Source organism: Phyllopteryx taeniolatus, chromosome 8, assembly GCF_024500385.1.
Source record: "Phyllopteryx taeniolatus isolate TA_2022b chromosome 8, UOR_Ptae_1.2, whole genome shotgun sequence".
NCBI classification, from domain to species: Eukaryota; Metazoa; Chordata; class Actinopteri; order Syngnathiformes; family Syngnathidae; genus Phyllopteryx; species Phyllopteryx taeniolatus.
Window position 1 is genome coordinate 268,291 of NC_084509.1, and position 11,178 is coordinate 279,468.

An 11,178-nucleotide genomic window follows, 5' to 3' on the forward strand; every position below is an offset into this window, starting at 1 on the left:
ATTGTAATAAAACTGTACACAATGTGTACTGCACTCTGGAATCTTGGACTATTATTTACACTCGTTTCTGTGGCATTTTCTGGTCTCAGTCAAACCGACGTTATGAAATACTTGAAAGTGGCACATTACGCACAGCGAGACTTTTGTGTGGTTCAGGTCATGTTTTTGTTAAGTTGTTCTCCGGCGTCCTCAGATGAAGAACTCATCGGCCGGCTCCCCGACATTTACGCGTGATGACAGCGGCTTGGAAAAACGCTCCATGGCGGTGCCGCCAGCCTCGCCGTAGCGGGAATCGGGCACAGTCAGGGTGCGTCCTGGTGTCGTCGGAGCGAGCCAAGGAAAGACTGGAGGGGGTGCGTGCGTCGGCAGCGGGTGTCCCTGGCCGACGCGAGTTCAAAAGATCCACGGAGGAAGAGCGAGTGATGGCGGTCATCATGGCGCCCGTGTCCACGTTGGTCTCCCCGTCGTCGTCCTCGTCCTCCTCCAGCAGTAGATGAGAGAGCGAACGGGTGATCGGGGTGCGCAGGGGTGAGTCGGAGGCGGGCTGGGGGGCGGGGCTGCTGCCTTGGGACGAGTAGCAAGAGCTGCCCGGAGGAGTGCTGCAGCAGCTACTTGACCCTTGGCTTCCCGGAAGCTTCTGCACAGAGATGTCACTGGCGGCTCTCACGCCTGCGGACACGTCACAGCCACTCACAACAAACCACATTGACTCATTTGCAGCCAATGTGCAGGCATTTTATACAGTGTATATAGTACATATAATTACCATAATTTGAAACCCGAACCCTTTTCTAAACCTGGTTAAACAGGTTCAGTTCAGTTTATTTTTGAAAGGGGACAATGCAATTTCATAAAACACATGAAGTACACATGGTTAAAAAAGCCAGAATTAGCCAGAAGGCTAGTTTTCATCTGTAGTCCCCTGGCCATGATGTAAAAAAGCATTAAAATACATCTACAAGACAATATAATACAGGATACATAATCAAACTATACTATTAAGAGAGAATAAAACCATAATTTTTTTGATCATAACAAAAAGACAACATAACATACTTGTCTTTTAGTGTTGGCAGCTATAGGTGTTAACTAGCCACATTTTCAGTTTTTTTGTGAAGGCCTTGTATGTTGTAAGCAGTTTAACCTCCTCAGGTACTGAGTTCCACTCACCAGCGCTCCTCACTGACCAGGCTGACTTACTGAAAGTGCTCCTGCGCAGAGGAATGAGACAGTCACCTCTGACAGAGCCTCGAGTGACACGCTCAGAGCTGTTTCTTTGGCTGATGAACTCAGCCAGAGGAGCTGGGGCCAAATCATGCAGTACTTTATAAATCAAATTTAAATCTGCAAATATGTGAAGACGGTCCCAGTTTAAAAGACTGTATTTTTTTAAATTGCACAGTGATGATAGTGCCTTGGTTTTTTATCCATCACTTTAATTACTTGTTTGTACAAAACTTCCAATGGTTTTTTTTGCATTCTGACCAGCCTGGGACCAACTGGTTATGCAATAGTTAAAGTGACTAAGAATCATCGAATGCAGGTACATTTTTGCAGCTTCAGTTGACATTTCATTCCGAATTGCACGAAAATTTGCGAGGTTTAATTTGATATTTTTACACAATTTGTCAATATGGGCTTTAAAGGACAGCTGTGAATCAATTATTAACCCAAGATATTTGTATTGGCTGACAATTTGCATTTTTTCTCCATTAACAAGTATGTCGGGGTCAGGTGATACTCTATTTGTTTTAGTGAGATACATGCCTACAGTTTTAGAAACGTTTAGCTGTAGACAGCACTCCTGCAACCAAGTTGTGACACAGGACATTGTATTAGTGAGTTTAGCAGCAACAGTATCTTTGGAGCGACCATGAACAAAGAAAACTGTGTCGTCTGCATACATTACGCACTCTGCTTCAGAGCAAACAGTGGGCAAATCGTTGATATAAAGACTAAATAAAAGGGGGCCCAATATTGATCCCTGAGGGACTCCAGAGGTTAGCCTAAGAGACTCTGATCTGCAGTTGTTAACTGATACAGATTGTGTTCGGTCATGCAGATATGATTCAATCCAGCTCACAGCTTTGCGAGAGAAGTTAAATTTTGAGAGCTTGGTAAGAAGAACAGAGTGATTTACTGTATCAAAAGCTTTCCTGAGGTCCAAGAACACCGCCCCTACAACTCCACCCTTGTCGAGAGAAGATTTTATTTTCTCAATGAAGAGGCATGTAGCCATTTCAGGTTCAAAACAGGGTTCCGATTTTCTAAGTAGGGCTACAAAAAGGGGTTAGCGTTTCAAAACAGGGTTATGGATTTCAAGGTAGGGTTTTAAAGTTCTTTGAAACCCTAACCTTGAAATCCATAACCCTGTTTAGAAACCTTCCCAACTACCCTAAAAAACACAGATTTGATCTATATATATTTTTTTTAGACATTCATATTTTTTTTTACAAATAGAGCTGTGTGCAGTGGTGGGCAAACATGTGCTCGAGGGCCACATTTTTAAGACAAACCAAATCTTGTTCAAATGTGAATGTAAAATTCTCAATTGTAATTAAAAAAAAAACTCATTTGGTGATTGATGTGAAAGTGGTGCTTCCTACCATGTCTGTGGCTTTGCCAGGCTGGCGGAGCTTGGAGGTTGCTGGGCGACAGGTTTTGGGTGTGTCCTCCACCCTTTAGCTGCGTCGCCAGAGTGGGGCAGGTCAGGGGGAATGCGCAGGTCAAAGGTGGCTTGGCTTGCGTCGGGGTTTTCACCTGCAGCGCAGAAGGAGGGAACGGACTACCGTTTGGAGTTTTTCAAGACAGATAATAGAGCAACTTGCAGAATGAACAAACACGCATCCATCATATGGCAGCTTTACGATCCTGTGATTGACACATGCACGCACGCACACATGAAAAGCGTGTTGCGTTCTGGAGATGTTGTCAGAGATGATGTCTCTGACAACACCGGGCCTTCACACGTCTACTTTATAGTTTTATGTTGACAGCACACTAGTTGGAAGTTGATGCTTTGAAATGTTAATGTTTGCACTGTAAAAAATATTAACTTCAAGATTAGGTACTCAAGCACAATCCAATGGCTCCAATACGAGATCCAAAGCAAATAGTTTGCCTTCATAAAATAACCAGAAAGGCATGGTTGTAGTTGACATGAATCCTGTCACACTAACAAAATGATTTCAGACTTTCTTGTCATTCCTCACTTTGTCACAAGTCACATTCCACCTGCAAATAACTCTACACCAAATGGGTTTGGCAAGCGCCACAATAGTGGAAAGTAGACGGCACAATTCATTAATTAGTTGCGCTACCAAATGGTACTAGTGCCACTGGTTGTACGCAGGCTCGGTGTAGTTGCAAGTGAAATAATCACGGTTTTAAATGTTCAAACTGCATGTTGGAGGGTCGTAGCTTTTTTATTTAAATCAAGAGCAGTACAGTTGTAGTTAACTTTTGAGTAGAATACATTTGCATGTAATCTTATAGAACAGTTTGTTTTCAAACATTTATTTAGGTACAATTTTTTTTTTTTTACTTTCATGTGCAATTTGAATAATGTATGTACAGTTCTTTATTTTCCTACATTAAAGCACAGTGCTGACGTTCGAAGTGTGCATAACGTTACAGTGGCTGACAATAATATTAAATATTAATGGAGAGCAATTATATAGCCCTTTAACTACACCATCACAGCGTCAAGTCGTGTCATGATACCAAAATTCTGACTTCGATACTATACCTGCATAAAGTACCTCCATGCCGGTACTGAAACGATACCACGGCAAAAATCTAAAACATGAGTCAAAGCAGTGGAATAAAAACTGACAAAACAACTTCAAATACTTTTATATTTATTTTTATGAATCCAAAACGTTATGATAAACTTGAAAATAATGTAATAATGGAATTAGCCTCTTTTTAACATTAGTCATTTTTTAATTAAATAGATCAATGCCTGCATTATCACATATATATTCTATGACTAATATGTGTGTTTGTATGTATATAAAATTGTACTATCTATATACAGTCATGAAAAAAATATTAGACCATTCTTGTTTCTTCAATTTCTTGTTCATTATGATACCTGGTACCACTAAAGGGATTTTACCGGAAAAATACAAAAGCGTAATTTTATTATTAAATGTAAGCGTTTAGAGCGTCTGCCTCACAGTTCTGAGGACCGTGGTTCAATCCCCGGCCCCGCCTGTGTGGAGTTTGTATGTTCTCCCCGTGCCTGCGTGGGTTTTCTCCGGGCGCTCCGGTTTCCTCCCACATCCCAAAAACATGCATGCTAGGTTAGTGGAAGACTCTAAATTGCCCGTAGGTGTGAATGTGAGTGCGAATGGTTGTTTGTTTGTATGTGCCCTGCGATTGGCTGGCGACCAGTTCAGGATGTACCCTGCCTCTCGCCCGAAAGTAGCTGAGATAGGCTCCAGCACGCCCACAAGCCTTGTGAGGAGAAGTGGCTCAGAAAATGGATGGATGAGTTATTTTCGTTGTCATCATTATATTTGTCCAAATAAAGGTACCTTTAGTTGCACCTGGCATTAAAAATGAACAAGAAACTGAAGAAACAACAAGGGGTCTAATATTTGGGCCAGGACTATATTATTTCTATTTCTATATTTATATGCACTTTACTCATACTTAACACCGTGTATTTCAAGCTTTCAAGCTTTTAGTGTGCAGTATTCTTGTATTTGACTGCATTTGATTTCACCCATTGTAAACAATACATTGTGCACCCACTCAGTGCACTCAAAAAGTGGACCTCTTAGCTCCACTTGGATAATAAGTGGTTTTCTTTTTGCCTTCGGTGGAGTTTTATTTGTCTCGAACGCCCCGATTTCCGGAGTGGTCTCCGACGACGTGTCTAGCCTGTATCCGAGTTGGAGCGCTCCAAAGCTGGGCTTCTGTGCGGCGCGTACCCACGCTGAGTTGTCTCATGCTATCGATCTCCTGCTGGGTTTTTTTGGACACTGGCCTTTAAGACACCGTATGGAATGAGTGCTGTCCCCTATTTTTTTAAACTACTGGTAATAAAAAAAAAAAAAAAAACTGGTACTGTGCCATTTTAAATACCTCGGTACGGTACTGGTATCCGTCAACAACACTAGCAACGAACAAGAACAACAAAACGAACAAGCGCTTTACAAAGCTTCACAATAATCCATTCATGCAACATTGAGCGGCTGTTGCCATCCAAGGTACTGCCAGACCCAGTGGGAGCAATTTAGGGTTAAATGGCTTGCCCAAGGACACTTCAACAGCGGACAGTTGGAGCCGGGATTCGAACCACCAACCCTTGAGTGAGTGAATGACATATCTACATCTATCCATCCATCCATTTTCTGTACCGCTTCTCCTCACAAGGCTCGCGGGCGTGCTGGAGCCCATCTCAGCTATCTTCGGGCGAGAGGCAGGGTACACCCTGAACTGGTCGCCAGCCAATCGCAGGGCACATAGAAACAAACAACCATTCGCACTCACATTCACACCTATGGGCAATTTAGAGTCTTCAATCAACCAACCATGCATGTTTTTGGGATGTGAGAGGAAACCGGAGTACCCGGAGAAAAGCCACGCAGGCACAGGGAGAACATGCAAAGTCCACACAGTCAGGGCCGGGCCCACCATATCTACATCTATACATCTATAAATAAATATGAATATACTTTTTAGGAATATAACCTGTGCCTTTGTTTTTAATGAACTCTAATACTACTAATAGTACTAATTAAAAACAAATAAAAAGAATGTTGTTTTGTTTTCCAAATATGCTCAAATATGACTTAAGCAACAATGCTGTAAGGCCCGTTGTGTAATTTCTTTTGTCCCTCTATTGATTTGTTTTATTAGCACAAATTTGAGATTGTTTAGTTGTCCTTGAGCACAGTAGCCTTGTGGTTAACATGACTGCTCAAAGGGTTCTGGGTTTAAATCTTGGCTCGGGCCCTCCCGTGTGGAGTTTGCATGTTCTCTTTAAATTGTCCACAGGTGAGAATGTGTGTAAATGGGTCGCTGTGTCATAATTAAATTGTGAGGTCAATGTGATGATGATAGAAGTTCTAGTGACTTCTAGTAGTCGCCTACCTGAAATAGAACTTTGTTTCCATCCAGGTCTTCGGTCTGCCAGCGAGAGGTGCTGATGGGTGTACAAGGGTTGGGCAGCAGAGGGACCAACTGGCCGATTTCCTCCACACTGAATTGCAGCACAGCAGAGTTACACGCCTCTACGCGGACCCCTGCTGACACTTGCTTTAACGCGAGCTGCAGGCAAAGGCCCGGCTCTACACGGAGGGAAAAAAGCACAAAGTTTACAATCCACGGGGCCAAGTCCGAGTGGATGTAGTTAGAAAGGTGAAGAATGTGGAGGCTTGCCCGTGTGGAGGGTGAACCAGCAGAAGCCCGTCTTCTGCTCCTCCGCCTGCTGCTGCAGCACCGTCTCATAGAAGCGCACGGCGTCCTCGTAGTTGTCGTAGCCGCTGTACAGCGTCACGCGCAGGATCTCCCCCCCGCAGTGCACCGGTCGGACGCCCCACACGGGCATCCCCGCGCCCAGGCTGTAGAAGTCTCGACTGGGCAGGAGGTAGGGGCGCAGCAAGGCGTTCACGGTGGAGCCGCTGGAGGAAATGTGGACCCCGGCTGATTTACCGCCACAGTTTTCTGTGTGGTGGTACTGCCAGGGCGGCCGCTGGAAGAAGTCCAGAACTTTGAGGATCCGCTCTTCTCCATAAGCCTCATGGAGAAAGAAAGTGATGGCCAGAGAAGGGGAGCCTGGAAAATAACATGTTATGTCACTTATAAGAGAAGATATTTGTGTGATGGAAAATGGTAAGAAACATTTACAGGACAGAAGATATGGTGAATAATGAAAACAAATATTGTACACTAAAGAGCATCCATTTTCTGTCGCGCTAGGGTCGCAAGTGAGGTGGAGTCTTGGGGCGAGAGGCAGGCACACCCTGGAAACACCCGCGACCGTAACGAGGACAAGCAGTAGAAAACAATGGAAGGATGGACAACCAATTACAGTATACAACAACAAAAACCCTAAATGGAATGTACCGTAATTTCTCGTGTATAATGCGCATCCCCCCCCCCCCCCAAAATGTCAAAAGTCAATAGTGCGCTTTATACATAGGTATAGGGGCAAATGGAAAAAACATTCACATTTTATAAATGTATACTGCCACACAGTGGTTATGAAAAAGCTGTAGACTTTCATTCCAAAATGCCACCACCACCTAGAGGTTATGAGAAAGGCGTACACTTTCATTCTAATATGACAGGGGTACGTATGACTGCATGTATGTACAGTTGTGCTCATAAGTTTACATACCCTGGCAGAATTTGTGAAATGTTTATTATTATTTATTTTTTTTATAAATATGACTAATGACTGAACAACAACCATCATTTATTTCTTTATGGTTACGTTTTGTTTAATGATAATACTTTTCTGGAATGCTTGACCGTTTAATTTTAATCCCATTAAAATAAAATTAAATGTATTTCGCCTGGTCCTTCATGTTTTCTTTAAAAAAATTTACCCATCTTACAAATTCTGCCTGGCTAATCAAACATATAAGCACAACTGTGTATTATCTTTAATTTACTAAAAAAAAAGTAGGGCTGTGAATTTCAAAATAATAAGTAAATAAATAAAAAAAGGATTAAGTGTTCAAACCAAGTGTATAAAAAAAAAACTAACAAAATACAGATAATACTTCATGTTTTGACCATATGGGTAGAAGCAAAAACATGCATTGTAAAAATGTATTATACATAGGTTAGGTTTTCCAGAATTTTGAGGTCAACTTTGGGGGTGCGTATTATACATGGGTGCACATTATACACGGTATACAAATTACGGTAAGTAGCCCTAATTATGTCATTGATAATGCTGTACTACTTACATTTTGACTATGTTATATAATGCCTACAGTGAGAGTGCATTAAAACAAGAATGCCAGAGGCAGAGGTGTCTTTAAAGATTTTTGTCCCAGGAGCTCAGGACAGCACCTACCGGCCACCGGACAGAGACGAGCGAAGCCTCTGTGAGGAGAAGCCCTCTCCGACACGTGGAAGACGTGGAGGCTCGGGCAGAGCCAGCGCAGCAGACGGTCCAGGCTGTGCTGCAGCAGCAGAGAGTCTCCGGGGTTTGCCAGCAGGTGCAAGTTGAGAACTAAGAGACGCTGCCGGTGCTGCTCGCGGGTGCGCCGGCTCATGAGCTCAGCTAATGAAAGAAAAATTCAAACATGAGTCAGTAGGATTTCAATGCAAATACAAAACAATGTAGTTTTTCTTTCAACATTGGTTCTTAACTGGTCGGGTTAGGACCTGAAAGTGGGTTGTGGATCCACTGTGTTTCTAACAAAATTTGACAGGAATGCTTCAGAAATGGCGGGCACAGTGGGCGACTGGTTAGAGTGTCTTCCTCACAGTTCTGAGGTCCGGGGTTCAATCCCCGGCCCCGACTGTGTAGCGTTTGCATGTTCTCCCCGTGCCTGCGTGGGTTTTCTCCGGGCACTCCGGTTTCCTCCCACATCCCAAAAACATGCTTGGTAGGTTAATTGAAGACTCTAAGTTGCCCGTAGGTATGAATGTGAGTGAAAATGGTTGTTTGTTTATATGTGCCCTGCGATTGGCTGATAAAGTTTTGATAAAGCTTTTGAATTGGCTCTTATTAGCTGGTGGTGCCGGTGTACCTAATAACGTGTCCAGTGCGCATACATGCTTCTTTGATTAACACTGTCAGAGAAGTATTAATTGAACAATGTTGATTATTGTAGTTACAGTTTGCTGTGGTGTACGACTGCTAAATGTTAAATTGAATGCATTTCTTTCTTTGTACAAGCAGAATGTTGATACAGTGCTCATGATATTGGATGTCATGATATGTGCAGGTGTACATAATGACCATTGGCCATTCAGCTGAATAATGACAATCTGCTTGTATACATGTGAACCAGGGCGTGCAGAGACCTTTAGATGGGCAGGTGCTCAAAGTTGAAAGTGGGGCACATAGAACAAGAAAACTGCAGTTTCGAGCAAAGGTGGGCACCTTTTGCTTAGTTGTTCATCAAAATGATAACAAACAAACCAATTAGTACTCTGTGCGCAAACTACACTTATTTTGCGGTCATATTAGCATTTTGTGTGCATGTCACAACTATTTTGTGGCCAAAATAAAATTCTCATATCATGGAGCTCTGTACATGTTGGTGGACTTTTTCTTGCTTTCAGTGAAGCAATAGAGAAATTCTTTTTAGAAGGTGGTCCACCTCACATTCTCCATCCACAGCATAACATTCCTTCTCTGCCTTCAATTACTTTGTAATTGTATAGATTTAGTTTTTTTAGTGTAAAGTTAGACACATTAAATAAGCACTTTTTGCATGACGGTAAATACAATATCTCAACAATGGCTTCATAATACTCCCGAATTTACCAAACCATTCTCATAAAAGGAAAATGCATTAATGGAAATTGGGCAACTTCTTTTGAGTTAAAATGCAATGAATTTAAATCACATATGGCCAGATAAGTAACTGTCCAATGATGACACAAGATGGAAAGGAAGTGAAAGGGAACTGAACCACTTTTTAAATATAAATCAAGATTTCAAATCAATTTTTTTTGTCAAATTGGACTACTTTCTGATTTCCTTAGTCCTCTGTCAAAGCAAACAAGTTCCCTTTGTGTTTTGAGCAAAACAAGACATTCACAGACTTCAGTTTTTGGAAATGTGATCGACATTCTTGCCTATTTTCTGACATGTTTGGAATTAAAAACAACACAGACAAAATAAAAGATGCATTTAAGTCGTGTGAAGTTGGAGGAAATTAAACGCACTTACCGGCAGATGTTGACATCCTACTGGAGTCCGATCTAAAATAGAACATAAGAACATGATTTGAAGTTTTTGGAAACAATGTGCCTCCATCTTGTGGTGGTGGGTTTGGGACGCCTGCATCTTTAGTCTGGTCGCCATGACAACGCACTGTTCGCTATCAGGAGCTCGTAAACTTAAACGAGAACGCATTAAAATACAAACAACGCTTATACACGAGGACTGAATACTATTTAATTTCCTTGGAAGCAAGGAATATAATTTAAAAAAGGCGGAGAGTAAATTAAATTCCGTTGAAGAAAGTTACTTTCCATTCTGACTCCGGTTAAACGGCGAAGTTGGCTAGCTGGCGTTAGCCTGCGGCTAACCTGGAAGCTAACCACTAGCAAAACACTCCAACTCACTACCTGGCACTTTTAGCTCCAGAATCCACGTGAGCATCTTCCGCTCTCTTGAAAAGCACCGCTCTTGTCAACACGGCACACTTTTTGCATGCACACCAAGTCGCGAAGGGGACGGCGGGCACGCTGCGGGGAGAGAGGCGAGCATCCCGGATGACTTCTCCTTCCCGGACCGCCGCGGATGGAGCTCCAAAAAAAAATAAAAAAGTGGCACCAGAAGGGAAGCGGGACGATAACGATAACCAAACACCGTTACATTCAATTGACGCACTGTAATGTTATTTACTCGGCTAGCAAAAAAAAAAACTAAAACCGCGAAAAAGCAATATTGGGCGAAAGCAGCCGGCTCGGGGCTGTTAAAGCCGTCGCTAATACGACGAGCAGATGGCGTGCGTGAAACACTGCTACGAGACAAAAGAGTCCAGACGGCCAGTACAGATTGAAAAGTGCATGGAAGCCTTCAATTTATAGCCATTGTTGTTTAAGACCTCGCTAAGAGCATTACAAGCCACTTTTAGCTCCCTTTTCGTCCCGTTTATGGACGTTGTGTTACTTAGCACGTCCACAACATTAGGCACATCTCTGTGATGCATCAATTAACTTAGCAATATTACTTACTGTGTCTAGTTTAGAGTTTTTTTATTTAGATAATGTACTTTAAAAAAATCCTCTGGATTTGGCAAACATTTGTTTGTGACTACATTCCCTCAAGTGGTACATATGCAAGTTCATTTTCTTCAAAATTTAAAACAGTACATGACTTACTGTACTTGAAAACAAAACGTTGTGGAGAGCTGCACTTGGTTTGTGGAATGTCTGCAGAGTTCTTCCAGTGTAGTCATATGAAAGAATGGGTCTAGCGTTACGGACATTTAATTGTTGGTTGCAGAGGCATTTCACATTTTGTCT

At 42.4% G+C, this 11,178-nt stretch overlaps 1 protein-coding gene across 3 annotated transcripts; it reads right to left on the minus strand.

Moving 5' to 3' along the window:
- Positions 1-25: 25 nt before the first annotated feature.
- LOC133481845 (protein FAM124B) lies at positions 26-11,175 on the minus strand. 3 transcript variants are annotated; one of them, XM_061781031.1, is made up of 7 exons: positions 11,035-11,175; positions 9,875-9,906; positions 8,042-8,251; positions 6,394-6,789; positions 6,106-6,302; positions 2,607-2,760; positions 26-669 (listed from the first exon to the last, which is right to left on the minus strand). In XM_061781031.1, exons 1-7 carry the CDS (start codon positions 11,139-11,141, stop codon positions 203-205), a joined length of 1,563 nt encoding a protein of 520 aa, XP_061637015.1. In that variant the 5' UTR covers positions 11,142-11,175; the 3' UTR covers positions 26-202. The 3 variants fall into 3 exon arrangements, with proteins under 3 accessions (XP_061637015.1, XP_061637016.1, XP_061637018.1); XM_061781032.1 differs by lacking the exon at positions 11,035-11,175 and adding an exon at positions 10,276-10,959; XM_061781034.1 differs by having other exon boundaries at positions 527-1,211.
- Positions 11,176-11,178: the final 3 nt, after the last annotated feature.